Here is a 16,091-nt window from a genome sequence, read left to right on the forward strand (position 1 = left end):
GTCTACTCTATCCGGGCTATTTTCCACCCACACATGAAACCTTTATTCAGGCTTCAGATGTTTGTTTCTTCTACCTGAAAAGAATGCCAGTTGACTCCCTCCTCCCACCCACAGCCCTTCAAACCACAGACTGCGCCGAAGACCTCCATCCAGGTTCACCTTCTTCCTGGAACCCTGCACACCTAGCTGCCGTCCATACCTTCTGCTCCCTGCCCTGAGCCACAGTAGCGCTTCCAAGCTGATGATTTCCATGCTACCTTCCACTGTCTCTAGGCAGCAACTGGTCATGTGTCTGATTTTCTCAGCAGGGTATTATAAGTTCCTTCCCAGGCCGAGGCCGCCGAATCTTTCATGTTCTTGTGTTTCACAGCAACCAGCACATCAGAGAGGCTCAATAAATATGTATGGATTGTTGGACTGCTCTCTTTCTGGGATGAGAGAGAGAAAGGGGGAGGAAGGGGAAGAGGAAGATTACTCTCTTGCCACTTCTCAATAGTACATGAGGGCAGGAGGAGGGGAAAGAAGATGTCCTTGGTGGAGATTTCAAATATATGGGAACCTACAGAACAGATGTATTGTGTTTATGTTTTTGGACTCACCTGACATGATATAGAGCAAAGTTTTCCAAAGTATGCTTCAAGACATTATAGTTGTTGCACTCCAAGATCAAATATGTTTTAATAATACTTGTTAAGTGACATTAAATAGGTCTCTTTGCTGTAGAGCTTCTAGCTTTTGGTAGGTTCATGTCCATTAAAATCACTGCTCCTTAAAATCATATGTAACATTTCCCAATGTTGTTTGCCCACAGAATTCTCTTAATAAGGAGACTCTCATAGCAATTATGTTCATTTAAACATTCTTTGGGAAATGTTGGAGTGATATCTCCCAGTAACTTCATAGTAAGTGGTGTTCTGTCATTAACCAATGACATATTTGTACTTTTTAAAAAAAAAATTTATTTATTTACTTATTTATTTTTGTTGTGTTGGGTCTTCGTTTCTGTGCTAGGGCTTTCTCTAGTTGTGGCGAGCGGGGGCCACTTTTCATCATGGAGCGTGGGCCTCTCACTATCGCGACCTCTCTTGTTGCGGAGCACAGGCTCCAGATGCGCAGGCTCAGTGGTTGTGGCTCACGGACTTAGTTGCTCCGCGGCATGTGGGATCTTCCCAGACCAGGGTTCGAACCTGTGTCCCCTGCATTGGCAGGCAGATTCTCAACCACTGCACCACCAGGGAAGCCCCCGTATTTTTAAATGCTAGTGACTTTGCGTGATTTGGTGTGGTCTTGTGAAGGCTATTCTAGATCTTAGATTCTTCACTCATGTTCAGTGCAGAACTGGTTAATAATTGAAGGATGATGGTAAGAAAATAGTAATTGGCTTAGGATTGAGAACCTGTGAGAGTGGAAGTAACCCTTTATGTATGAAATGCCTTATTGTAGATGAATTTATTTAAACAACCTTATAAATTGGGTCAGAATAATAGTTACTATTGATTACCTGCTATAAGTCAGATATACGTGCATTACATGCATTTTCACATGCATTTCTCATAAAAATTAATTCCCAATTTATACAATGGGCTCCGGTATTTAAACGACTAATTTAAGATAACAGGATGACTAGAACAATGGCAAAGCTGGAAGTCAAATTCTGAAATCTATGCTCTTTCCCATCTGTCATACTGCTTCCCATGGGGAACTCTACGGGTTGTGGGTCTTTGCATGTGTGTGTAAGAGCTTTCTTATCCAAATCTAAACCTCCCCAGATACTCTTGTACAATTAGAAAACTAATTTTTTTTTTTTTTTTTTTTTTTTGCCGTACGCGGGCCTCTCACTGTTGTGGCCTCTCCCGTTGCGGAGCACAGGCTCCGGACACGCAGGCTCAGCGGCCATGGCCCACGGGACCAGCCGCTCCGCGGCATGTGGGATCTTCCCGGACCGGGGCACGAACCCGTGTCACCTGCATCGGCAGGCAGACTCTCAACCACTGCGTCACCAGGGAAGCCCGAAGCTAATTTCTTTTACTTAAGCTTGTGTATGGTGCCAGTTCATGCACAAGTAGACCATCCATGTATATATGGTATAATCTTGAGTACTAAAACTTGCTCTATAATGTATACACATTTAACAAATGCAGGTTTACCAGTAGGCTGACGTGGCTTCTCACTCATATGTTCTACTTATAGCACAAGTAGTGAGTATAAACATGGGACGTAAGAAGTTACCCTTCTCAAACCTATTCATAGCCTATTTGAAAGAGCCTAGTCTTTCTCTGGACACCTTTTGTATAGATATATTTTTCTTAGCTCAGACTTCAATTCCCTTAAATGGAATGAATGTCTCTTTGGCATTACTTCTCTTTAGGTATCCCTAGTGAAGGGTAGTAAGGAAACAAAGGAGGCAGCAGAGGTACCAATTCAGAGTGAAAAATTCTGGAGCAGTTTTGATTAAAACAATTATTTTCTTTTCTCCATGCAGGAAGGAATTCTCCACCTGGAGTCCTTGGGGACTTCAGGGAAGCCAGTGAACACTTTTAAAATAAAAACTCTGATTATATGAACCTATGTCCAGTTTTCTGGAGAGGTTTGCTTTAGATTCTCAAAAGGTTTATTAGACTTCCAAAAAGGTTTACAAGCATTGTGCCTTTTGAAGTACGGGGAATCAAAATAGACCTACCACCAATGTCTCCTTTATGGGCAATCACTTAAGGGAGTTTTCCTTCCATGTGAAAAGTCAGAACAAAGATTGGGAGATAAGGATGATGGAGTGTACAAGATAGAATAGTGAGCAATGAATCAAGTATAGGTAATGGTGAAAAGAAATACGTGATATAATGTGACCATGAATTATAAAGATTGAGAAAGGATTCTGAAGACAGAAAGGTCATATTCTAAGGAAAATCTAAATAAAAGTCTGGAATTAAAAAATCTAAATTATTTTTTAAAGCGTAAAACCAACAGAGTATGTATGTGTGGGGTGTAAGAATGGGGAAATAGATGGGGATGGGGTGGATGGGGGAGATGAAGTAGTGAAAACACAGAATAATCTAATGGGGAGGCCATAGACAGTATTTAAGTTTATTACATTGAGAGAGAAATATAGATTTAAATATGGCTGTTAGAAAATAACATGAGCACGACAGATTGGCTAAACTCAGAGCGGCAAGAATAGGTAAGTAGGTAGGAGATCCAGCTATTCTCCCAATTTTGATTTGCACGGGGAACCTGTTCTCTTGATCTTGGTCGGATGGATGGCACACAGCCTTTAGTTCATTCACTTGTTCCCCTCAAACTTCATACCTGCATATTGATGGAATCTTTCAAAATTTTGCCTGATTTTATAAAGTTCATTCTCTGTATTTATCATAATACCTATCATTTCAGTATAATATTAATATATCTTCCAAAAGACACCATGATGCATTAACCATGCCAAAGTTCTGGCAATGTTAGCTTCTGATACTCTTTAGCAACAGACAACACAGTTTGAAAGCAAGAGATGTAGCATAAGAGATACACGAAGATGGCTACATCTAGAGAGGCATACCCAGGACATGATGACTACTTAAATCTTACTTGGAAAGAGATATTCTTATTTGTTATAAAGCATGCCTACTTATTGGTTATTTGCTCACAAATACTTGTTGAGTGCCTGTAAATGTCAGCAACTGTCCTACGCACTTGTAGAAAAGCCTAGAAACATATATAAAAGTGACATAAACACAGTCATAGAGACAGGAGCCAGCAAATTGTATCTAGGTGGAAGGATTGGCTAAGAATGGCAGCCTTAGATGGGATGGTGAATAAGAGGATCTGGAATGGTGTGGAAAAGCCCACTGGGAAAAAAAAAAAAGGCCTTCTGTGAACTCAAGAAGTATGGCTTTCATAGAATAAGAAGGAGGGAGTTTGTGCAGCTGAATTTTGAGTGAGGAACTTACACATTAAAAACAGAGCTTAAGTAAGATTATTCTGACTTTATAAACAGGACTGTGGTGAGAAAAACTGCACCCAGGGAGATCCAGTAGTCCGCTGTTACACGAATCTGGAAATATATAGATGAGGATTTGACTGAAGGTGGCAGTTGTATAAATTAAGAAGAAATTGGTAAATCAATTGGCAAAGTATTAGATGGGAATATGGTTGGGGGCAGGGGTAGAGGATATAAATATACAGCAGAGAAAGCAAGACTTTCTATTTATCAATAACTTTCTTTCTCAAAATATCTCAATTTCAAATGTAAAACACCCATACCTGGTATACAGTTGAACCAAACTCACAGAGTTCCAGAACCATGGTATTGGATGGGACCTTTGAAGACATCTGGTCAATTCTGGAATGCCCTCTATAGTAATACCTGACCCCACCCAGGTTAATCAGTCATGAACAACTTCAAAACCAACACCTCACCCAGATTAACATAGTGTCAGAAGTTATGAAATAAGCAAGTATCAGAGCTGTGTAGGAAGTAGAGATCACCTAAGCAAACTCCTTACTTGCTATAAGGAATGCTTTGTGCAAGAACTGACAGAGATAAAGATGACTGTGTCATCCCTGAAGGTTGACGGAAACACAGATACCCTCTCCTACAAGCCCCCTCCCCATGGGAATCAAAATGACTCCTAAAGTTGTAACAGGAGTATGAAAATAACATACATAGTTCTAATAGTTTTTTTTTTCAGCCTTTTTGCAAAATGTTTGTTGTTCTTTTATTGAAACAAATTCCCAGAGAGAAGCTTCCTCACTAGCATTTCTAATCTTTGTTGGTGAAATATAAATTGGGAATGAAAATCATCTTACCTCAAACTGGTGGGTGTCTATGGTCTGTTTTGGATATCAGTGGCTATGCCTTGATACTCTCTCCTTTGAAATTCTTTTTCTTTGCTCCTGAGAGGTTCTCTCCCTACCTTTCTGGCAGCTTCTCCTCTCACACTAGGCCTCCTAACTGGTCTTGTCTTTCTCCAACCCTCTTTTCACACTTCCCAGAGTAATCTTTCTGAAAAGCAAATCTGACCATGTGACATTCTTGCTTAGATTTTTAGTGGCTCCTTGGGGAAAAAACCATAAACCCTTGGAATAGTATACTAAATCCCCCATAACTGCCTCTCCACCTTTATCTTTGTCCATTGCTGGATCCCAAACTTAGCATTCTTCTCTGCTTGTAGCTACCTGAATGGCCTATGTTCTCTAACTGGCAGTGACACGTTACTCTCTATCTTAGATGTCACCTCCCATTTCTCACCTGGTTAACTCTTCAGTTCATCCTTGGAGACTCCAGGCTGGCATTCCCTCTTTCAGAAAGTTTTCCCAGATCTCTCCTGAGATGTGGTAGTTTGCACCTTCCCTGTTCCCCATCTCTGCCTTATGCCGACTTTGCCGTACCTACTGCCTGGTTTTGGTGGAAACTTACATACATATCTCCAATAATTGCCTTCCTCATTGGACTATGAGCTTCTTTAAACCCAAAGTTATTTCCTTCCATTTGGTGTACCCAGGGCCTGGGACCTAGCAGGTGTTCAATATATGTTTATTCAAATGAAAAGAAAATTATTATAACCAGTAGAATGTAAACTCCTTGAGAGTAGGCAGGAACTTTTAACTACCTTGTTCATTGCTAAATCTCCATCATTTAGTGCAGTGCCTGGAAAAGAATCTAGTAGGTAAGCAACACAAGGTTATTTAACTCATGGTCTCTCACTTAAAATAATCTACAAGGTTCTTGTTATTATCCCCAAACTACAGGTGAGGAAATTAAGGTCCAAGAAAGATTAGGTGATGTGCCAGGGATTATGGCTTGTATGTAGTGGAATGGAGATGGGAACCACCTCCTACTCTTCTAGTTTCCATCAAGGAGTAATATTACTTATAGTCGTTCACATGTCACATGAAGTCCGCAATCCAGATGTCTGATTAAGCTTAGCTCAAACTCCAATTCCTTGGACAAAATTCCTTCCTGCTCTTACACTGAGTTCCAAAAGCTTCCTTCTCTTTCTCTGTCTCTTCTCAGTGTCAGCTCAGGCTGACATTTCAGTTTGAGCCAATCTGGCCTCCAAGCTCAGATCAAACAAAACAAAATCTCTTTATCTCAGCATTTTGTACCTTCAGTAACTTTATTAAAGACTGGGGGGAGTGGGAGATTTATAGGGTGAAATTATCCTGTAAACAAAACTGACTCCTTTCTGTTATACACGCGCGCGCGCACACACACACACACACACACACACCCCCCCCCACACACACACATATATTCCCACTGGAGCAACAAGCATATTCTTCCCCTTTCCTATGTGGAAGAGACCACAGGTTAGTCCCGCCCAAACTTCTCAAGTCCCATCTTCTGTAATAAGTAGCCTTGTCAAGCACTTTCTTGCACTCTCCCTGAAAGAAATTCTGGTGAACAGAGTTATGATGAATACAATATGATGACAATTTCAGAAGACTGTAGTTTTTAAGAGCAAGAAGTCTATTCCTTTGGAAGTCCCACTGAGCAGTCCTTCAGTTCATGCCTGACATGTCATGAGAGCATATGCTTATGTCAAATTTTAATACTGAGGGCTTCCCTGGTGGCGCAGTGGTTGAGAGTCTGCCTGCCGATGCAGGGGACACGGGTTCGTGCCCCGGTCCGGGAAGATCCCACATGCCGCGGAGTGGCTGGTCCCGTGGGCCATGGCCGCTGAGCCTGCACGTCCGGAGCCTGTGCTCCGCAACGGGAGAGGCCACAACAGTGAGAGGCCTGCGTACCGCAAAAAAAAAAAAAAAAAAAAAAAATTAATACTGAGATTGTTTTAGGTAAGAATAATCATCAGAAAAGCAAATATTCTGTAAATTATTAATTTTATTCTACCAATAACATGGCTGAAGATAATGGTCTCACTGACTTCAGCCTTGCCTCCCTCAATCCCATTTACTGCAGAGTCCTAGAATTTTCCATGTTAATAAAACCAGATCCCCTATTGAGCAGTACTCCAAATCACTCAGTGGCTCGTCCTTTTGAAGATTCAGTCCAAAGCCCCTACACATGCCTGACAAGACTTCCATGACCAGTGTCTGTGGATTTCTCCAGCCTCTTTCCCCCTGAGCAAGGTCCTACTCATGGGAGTTCCTTTCCCTACATACACATATACATACATCTTTTGAACACAGGCCCATGTGCTTGTTCATATTATTTTCTCTTAAAAACTCTTCCCACCCCCTTCACTTACCTCCTGTTTCATTCTTTAAGCCTCAGCCTTCTCCCACTCCACCTCTGATTTAAATTGCCTTCTGGTATTCTCCCATAGCCTACATGCTTCCTTCTTTCAGAATGCTTTCTACAATATAGTATGCTGAAACTATCTCCACCCCTGGACTCTTAAGCTTTCCTTGGATAAGGGGCACATTCTTTCATTCATCTTGTTTTTGCAGACTCTAATAAAGTGTGTGACACATACTTGGTGCTAAATAAATGTTTGTTGAATTTCTCATGGTACTAGAAGTCAGTGAAATCCAGTCTTGTATTTATTTCTTTAAAAAATTCTACTAGAGCCTTAGGCAGACCCAGAAAGAAAATCATAGATAGTGGGAAGATAGAAAAAAACTCACAAAATTATGTACACCTGCTCCTTGGAGGTCTTTTGAAGTACTAAGCGAAATTTTATATTTTTCATAAGATTTTAAAACAAGAACTTGATGCCAGAAATACACTTGGAAATGAGGACAGCTTGCCACTGGCAAGCTCTGCTTAAACCTGTTACATGTACACATTGAAAGTGTAACCAACACCTTCATGTATTTCCCATCAGATAAAATGTAGAGACAAAAAAAAGTCAGCAAAAGTTAGAGCTAAATTGCATCAATCTTTTACTGTAGCAAATTCAGGGAGTGACTAGCTTGAAGCAATACATGGTGAAGTGGAAATCATTTTTCTCCAGTTCTACCTACTTTAGACACTATCAATTCCATCCTTAGGAACAAAGAGGGAATTTGGGTGGGAGTTGGGAAAGGAGAAGCTGGAATTGCTTAGGAAGATATACATTTAATTACTCGCTCTTAGGAGATGTTTAGTGAAGGGCTTTTTTTTAAAGAACAATCTGAATCAGCCGTTACAGTTTGTATTTATTTTTTTTAATGAAGGGAAAGCAAATGGTGTCCAAGGTAAAGTGATTTTTTTGGACTTGTTCTCTTCATTTACACCAATAGGCCTGTCTAGGAGTTATGACAAATTTATACAGACCTTTAATCAGTCAAGAGTTGGCAAAGAAACTGACATCCATAGAGTCACACATTATGTAGAACGGATCCTTTTACCTCAATGGTCAACATCGCTGTAAGTTGTGGGTAAGAGTAAGCGGCTGAACATTTCACAAGAAAATGACCTCAACCTCTAGCTCACTGCTGTGGCTCTGAGGCAATTAGTTTTTTCCTTTTCAAAAGGAAGCTGCTGCTTCAGCATCTTCTCCTGGAGCTCCTGGCACCATTTCAGGCCATGTGTCAGGGGAACCCTTGATCACATCACAATGACGGAAGCCAAGTGCTGGCCTGCAAGAATTGAGGACTGTTTGTTCACAGAAGATCCTGAGCAGAAACACGGGTGTCACATAGTTCAAGGGGGCCTTGAAGGAAACTGATGCTGCTGTAGGAGGGGACTTCCAAAGGCTCAAGTTATTTCTCAGTTGCTGTTCCAGAGCCCTCTCCTGGCTTTTATGGAATTTGGCCAAGAGTTGTTGCTTAGACAGTTTCTCCCTGTGGTCCCTTGACTTAGCAAGATTTTGGACGGGAAAATAGAATAGTTTTCTTATATTTTCAAGTAGTGCCACAGTGACTGCTACTCTCTGGGGAGAAAAGTATTTTATTCATGAATGCAGTATGTGTTCTTGGTAAAACCCCAAATTAAACTAGCTCACTGTTTTTGTCCTGCGAAATGTTGGTGACATTTAGGTGTGTTGTTTGGTGTGCTGACTCAGTTTCCTGGAGGATAGCTGGCAACTCCACATTGAGGCTTTTTTAGTGGGGATGAAAAAGTCAGTTACTTCATATTTTAGAACATTTGGGGTTAAAATTCCTAAAAGTTAAGCTTTAACACTGATCCTGAAAAACTGTGGCTACCCGTATTGCCTATAAACCTAGGAATTTGGAAAAAGTAGTATTCTCAGCTCTTTGCTAATATCAACAGTAATTCTTTATTTGAGCAACAGTTTTATAGAACAAACTGTTCTTTGCTCTGTTGTTAGTAATTATTTTCTTACTTATTGGTATGTAGGTGTGCTCTGGTCTTTTTTTTTTTTTTTCTTTTTTCATTCCCCAGATTTATACAGTGCATGCAGAAGTAGTTAGAAGTTAAAATACATACACAATAAAGGTGTTTAAAAAAATAAAAATAATAAAATAAAATACATACACAGGCCACATTCTTATTGTACTCAAATGCTGATTTTGTCAAAATGACTAATCTATGATTGGGACGTAAAGTAGACCTTCTGAAACAAGCTGTCCCTCTTGTCGCTGTACTGCCTTCTTAAGAGCAAGTCCTGTATTTAAGTACCTAATGTCTTGAGGCATTGAAACTTGACTGAATTACTTCTTCACTATTACAATTAAAAATTAAACACTGGGCTTCCCTGGTGGCGCAGTGGTTGAGAGTCCGCCTGCCGATGCAGGGCACACGAGTTCATGCCCCGGTCCGGGAAGATCCCACATGCCGCGGAGCGGCTGGGCCCGTGAGCCATGGCCGCTGAGCCTGTGCGTCCGGAGCCTGCGCAACGGGAGAGGCCCCAGCAGTGAGAGGCCCGCGTACGGCAAAAAAAAAAAAAAAAAAAAATTAAACACTGAAGTGTAATACGTGGTGCCACATCCTGCTAGGTCCAAGGCCTATATTTCTGAAAAGCTTTGAGGAGTTGGTGAAGATGGGAGGGGGACTGGGAAGTCCCCCTGGGGCTCAGACTTTGGAAAAGTTGGAGAGCAGGGGAGAGGAACACGGAACACCAAGCCTTTGAGGTGTGGAGAGGGGATTCCTGGCTTCTAGATATAACCAGTGACTGGAAAGATGGCAGTGAACAAATCCTAGATACAATGGTCATGCATCTTTAATCCATTGGATGAGCTAACTATGGGTAGCCCAAATCAAATCACCTAAAATAAGTTAATTTCCTCTTAAAATTCCTACATCCTTATTTTATACCTTGGAAGAAAAAAATGCCAAAATAAAACCATATAGTACATGTACTTCCATCACAGCTAGGTAATGCTATAGTTGCATATGGAAGATATTAAGTAAAATGAAAATGTGTTATGGTCATAGGCTTAATTATTATTTGTGATCTTTAGGGTATGGGATTACAAGGAACTTTCTGCATTACATCTTTGTGTAATGTTTCAGATTTTATAACAAGCATGTTCTAGTTTTATATACTTAATCAGGGAAAGGCTATACAGATAAAATACTTTATACTTACGATTTAAGATTATCTTTAAGGCTTTTCCTTTTGTTGGGGGAAAAGCTCCAATCACACTTTAATTCACCTGGCAAGGTTAGGTAGTTGTTGTTCCCCAAAAGTATATATTTACAGAGATTGGTGCAGGAAAAAAAAAAGTGGAATAAAAGAGGCAATTTTTAACCTAGAGTTCCCAAAGTGAATAGAAAACAGTTCAAGAATCCCTGATAATAATAAGCCACATGGCCCATGTAACAAATACTTTGAAAGTTATTCTAACTTTTACAAATGTTATATAAAAACCTATCTGGAAAATCCCAGGAGCCCGAGATTCAGTCCATGAAATTTTTTGTTGTGCCACTCATCATTTATGGAGTCTAAATTTCAAGGGCAGAATTTCTTCTTCAATACCTGTATATTCGAAGACCAAGGAAAAGGATCTCACCAACTTCATGTAAGCTTTTCAGTGTATTCTTTCTAATTGACAGTAACAAAGTTTCATAAGATGGGCTCTTGGGAGTTTGGATGTTTTCCCTCCTCTAACAGGTTCACTTACCTGCACACTAATATAGTGAAGTTCTCTGCAATTGATCCCTTACTGTAGACCTCCCCCAGGGTCAAATTTTGTAAATAGAACCTGCTTCCATACGCTGTCTTTGGATGTGGTCTTTCCATTTTCTCACGTTTGTAGTTTTTCCTGTGCACGGTGGGTAGAAACACTCTTCCAGACTCTTCCCATTGGCATCGAAATACCATCCCGGTCCCTGATTTGCAATTCCACTGACGAAGGAAGCATGTATGCAGGACGGGCGTAAATTGCCCATACGGCGTGCTGCATTCACATTGCTCTTCCTTTACTGTAACTCTTAGACAATTCTGAATGTGAAAACACAACATATTGCCAAATCTGTGAATTCTAAGGCGTTCATATCCACAACATTGTATGTTTTTGTTTGCTTGCTTATGTCCATCCCGAAATTTAGACGTATGGTTCTTAGCAGAGGCTGGGCTGGGAACTGAGGGTCTGGTCTTAATAGAAATACTTTTGATTGCACAACCACCCTGTCCTCTTGAAGTAGGTAAATCCTAAACCCTCAGAAACGAAGCCTCAGAAACACTAAAACCCAAACCCACACAAACGGTTGCGCGGGTCCTAAATAACCATCTTTTGCCGCCCGTCGGGCTCTCCGGCGAAAGCTCGCAGGAAGCACGGGACAGTGGAGACGCGGAGGCTCGGGCCGTCTGGGCAACCGGGAGGGCCTCGGCTTGGCTGGGCGCGCGGGGTCCCCGCGGGGCAGGTGCGCCGTCGCGCGCGCGTGCGCCCCAGGGCCCGCCTGAGCCCCGCGGCGGGCGCGACCCCGGGCGGCGGGCGAGCCGGCGGCGGGTGCTCCACGCCGGGTTTTCCGCCGCTCCCCTCGCCCCGGCCCCTGGCAGCAGCACCAACACACACTCTAGCGCCCGCGCCTCCCCAGCCGGGCTTCGGAGCGAGCGGCGCGGGGCCGCGCGGGGTGATGCTTAGGCGAGGCGGTGGGGCGGCGGGGGCCCCTGGCGGGCCGTGGCTCCGGGCGATCTCGGCGTGAGAGAGCCGAGGAGGAGCCGGGCGGCGCCAAGGGCCGTGCGGGGCGCTAGGGGTAGTGTTCCCGGAAAGCCGCGGCGATGGAGCCGCGCTGCGCCCGCCGCCGGAGGAGTTGAGAAAGAAAACAGGAAACGTGGTGGCTGCGCACCCGGCCGCGGCTGATTCATTCGCTTTGAGTGAAGGCTCGGCAGGAGGGGCGGGCGCGGGGCCGCGGCTCGGGGCCGGGCGCCGCGCAGATCGCGCCGTGGACCAGACGCTCCCTCCGCGGGGCGGGCTCCCGGGCGCGCGCGCCATCCCCTTCGCCGTCCTCCGGCACCAGGACTTCTTCAAAGTCGCATCTTGAGGGTTTTGGTCCGTGTAGAAGTTGGCTTGCCGCACTTGGCGCGCCCTTCCTGGACGCCGAACAGAGACGCCAAGCTGGAGAGGGCGTGCGTTCCCGAGACCGGCCGCACCGTTAGCAGAGCCCCGGCCCCCGTCGCGGTGCCCGGCTCGTCAATATGAAGGAGCAGCCCTCATGTGCGGGCACCGGGCATCCGAGCATGACGGGGTACGGCAGGATGGCCCCCTTTGAACTCGCCGGCGGCCCTGTGAAGCGCTTGAGAACTGAGTGCCCCTTTCCCTATCTCTTCGCAGAGGAGGCCTACCAGAAACTGGCCAGCGAGACCCTGGAGGAGCTGGACTGGTGTCTGGACCAGCTAGAGACCCTGCAGACCAGGCACTCCGTCAGTGAGATGGCCTCCAACAAGGTAAGCCCCGGCTCGGCTCTCACCGAGGCTCCTAGGCTGCTGTTTCCCACGCTGGTGAAGCCACCAGTCCCCGTGGCCCGCGGAAATACATACAGGGGTTTGTCACACTCACTGCATTTTGGCTCCCTTAGAAGGAGGTTCCTGATGCCATGCCTTCCCTCTCTCTTCTATTCACTCCAGAGAAATTAAACATTTTGCAAAAGCAACTTTGACATAGTTTGACTGCAGTACCCCCAAGGCACTGTTCGTGTGTGTGTGTGTGTGTGTGTGTGTGTGTGTGTGTGTGTGTGTTTGGAGGGGGTACTTCTAAGTGACACTTTGCCCTTGCAACAGAAACCGAGTCTGGTCTACAGGCAACCCATGTTGTAGGGTATTCTTGGGATTCCCAGTGGAAAATAAGAGTTACTAGAGGTCAGTGCAATCCCTTGGATGTCACCACCTACTGAACTCAAACGCAGAAGAGTTCACTGAACTTGGAACCTTAACCCCCATTTATCTAAGTGTCAGGGTACCCTGTAAGAACTGAGCCTTTATCTTTTTGCTTGGCCATATGTGTCCACAGGGGACGTCAAAGTTAAGGTTCATTGCGATCACTGCCTTTGTTTCCGTGAATCTTGGAGAGAGAGTCCAGTTTTCTGAGGTTATTTAGTTACAGTGATGCTTCAATGGGGCATTTGTGCCGTATGCCAAGGTGCTGGTCTTGGTGGATAGTGGAGGTTTGAGGGCTGAGAATCAACCCTTAGCCTGGCACAGCCTTAAAGCAAGGTAGAGTGTTGTCAGTTTTGGTGTATTTTTTGGAATTCCTTGTTTGTTTTTTTTAAAACAATCTTCAGTTATGTAAGGAAATAATTGGGATTATGTATGTTTTTAATGATTGTTTGGCTCAGGGGATAGGAAAGGAGGCATGGGCATGTTGGATGCAGGTGGCTGAGGGATTTAGCCAGTAAGGACTGGTAACTTTGTGTGGTGATTAATAACAGTTGCCCCTAAAGATATTTAAAGATCTTTGGCCACCTATTTACAAGGTCAGGAAGGTATACCATTTTACTGTTTATCTACATGCACATATTTTTCAGAGAGCTATGCTTTTTTTCTTTTTTTAGTTTACTATAGTTTTTATCCCAGCTTTTTTTTTCTCATGCAGTTTTAAAAAATATCATAGCATATCACCCACTTGATTGTCTTATCTGTTGACAATGCTTATACAGACAGCATGGTTTTTAAGTAAAAAGTTAGCTTCCAATAAGATAAAAAGGACGTCCCAGTCACTATCTGAGGGCACTAATCTACCCGTCAGCACACTGACCTACCCATATGCACACTGATGATCAAATCTGTATTTTTTGTTTCTGTCATTGAAGCCTCATTTCTAAATTTGGTGTGGCTCCGCGTCAAAATGATGGGTTATTACTCTCTTACTCCCTGCCGTGGCATCAGGTGCCATTGTTCTCATCTCGCTAGCAAATTCTTAGTTCGTTGATTCATTTTATAACATATAGATTGTTCTTTCATAATTTGGTTCATAATAGCAGTAGACATATGCTGAGTATCTCCAGTGTCCTAAACGCCGAATGGGACCATTCTGCAGTGGGCCTGAGTTCTTATTCTCTTGTCTGGTTAATTCTGTGTCGTAAAAGGAAAAACCAGAAGGCACCAAAAGATGTGCAAGCCTTTGCTTATATTTTCGAGATGATTTGACAGTACTTTTGCAGCACAATGAACCTCAGCAGCTACAATTACTTTCCCGCTGATCCATACTCTTAATGATGAGACCTCTATTTGAATTTAAAAATTAACATGAAATCTAATCATGTATTGTAAATGACTTCAACTGTCAAGTATTAATTTATCTATACTTTAAGATGAAAAAATAAAACTTGAGGTCACAGTGATTGGTCAAAATGATTTCTTTCTTTTAAGGGCATTTCTTTCTTTTAAAATTCCTGTCTTTTAAAGACAGGGATTTTTTTTTTTAATCTTTATTGTGAAGGCCCCTCAGACTTTAGGTTAATTTACAGGTTTAGTGTAGGAGGTGAATTTATTTGGTTGAAGTGCAATCTAGGTTAAGTAAGAAAAGACTTTTTCAAAATATAGTCATTCTAGCTGTGTTTATGTCTTGTAAGATTATTGACATGACTTTTTTTTTTTTTACATCTCTATTGGAGTACAATTGCTTTACAATGGTGTGTTAGTTTCTGCTTTATAACAAAGTGAATCAGTTATACATATACATATGTTCCCATATCTCTTCCCTCTTGCGTCTCCCTTCCTCCCACCCTCCCTATCCCACCCCTCTAGGTGGTCACAAAGCACTGAGCTGATCTCCCTGTGTTATGTGGCTGCTTCCCACTAGCTATCTATTTTACATTTGGTAGTGTATATATATGTCCATGACACTCTCTCACTTGACACTAATTTTTAACATTAAAAAATTCAACTCAGCTGAAGCTGTTGATTAAACTTTTCATGTCTAATTCATTCATTTCTTTTTTTTTAAAAACCCATTCATTTCTAAATGAGTGCTAAGCTCCTGTGACTTTTTATAGATGAAAACGGATTAGCATAGAAGGAAAAAGAGCTCTTGGTAAAGGTTGTAAAGTTACCCTTCAGCCAGATAACAAGGGCACAAATAAGTCACATCCACATGAGCTGTAAACTGAGTTGGAGCAGCTGGTCTAAAGGTCCCCAGGAGTGATGCGGAACCTAAGTCTGAACTGGAAATGTGACAACTTGCGTCACATGTCCGCTAGGTTGTCGAGCATCTCTTAAGTGTGAATGAATAATCTGAAACATTGCTTTTGATTAGTAGTCTTATTGCCATCCATTCTTTTCACATGTACTTGTTCGAACCAAACCAGTGTTTCCCTTGAAAAGTCATGAAGTTTTTCTTTGTTTTCTTCTCTTTTTCAGGCTTAAAAAAAAAGTACTCTAATAGATTAAAATGACACAATAAAATACTAGTAAGAAATCAGGATTTTTAAGTGATTATGTAGAGAAAATATTTATCATGGAGGTGGATTTGGGTGTTAGGAAGAAGGAAATTGATTCCTCAAACTCATTTAACAAATTGGGTTAATGAATTCTTCATATTTTAAAAAATCTTAATAGAAGGAATCTGAACTATTAGCAGTTTTTAAATGATGCTTTAGAAGCAACTAGATGTATTTCCTGATTGGGATTGTAATGTGCATAATGCTTATTGATGGTATTGAGACAGGAAAATTATTGAATTTTTGGCCACTGCCAACATTGGCTATAATACATGTAGGATGCTTGTACCAAGTAGGGTTAGAGACTCCAGATGGCATTTAGTTTGAGAGGTTAAACCTACAGCATTTAGCCTAATAAGCCCATTAATCT

General features: G+C 42.5%; 1 protein-coding gene across 3 annotated transcripts in view; it reads left to right on the forward strand.

Moving 5' to 3' along the window:
* PDE4D (phosphodiesterase 4D) overlaps positions 1 to 16,091 on the forward strand; it is a 560,837-nt gene that overhangs the window by 493,255 nt on the left and 51,491 nt on the right. For 2 of the 3 annotated variants that reach the window (XM_060009455.1, XM_060009457.1), the window contains exon 6: positions 12,619 to 12,731. In XM_060009455.1, coding sequence (XP_059865438.1) covers positions 12,619 to 12,731 — 113 coding nt within the window. Of the gene's footprint in view, positions 1 to 12,421; positions 12,533 to 12,618; positions 12,732 to 16,091 lie in introns of those variants that run through there. The other variant, XM_060009458.1, reaches the window with a different exon arrangement.

The sequence above is a fragment of the Delphinus delphis genome, chromosome 3, assembly GCF_949987515.2.
Source record: "Delphinus delphis chromosome 3, mDelDel1.2, whole genome shotgun sequence".
NCBI lineage: Eukaryota > Metazoa > Chordata > Mammalia > Artiodactyla > Delphinidae > Delphinus > Delphinus delphis.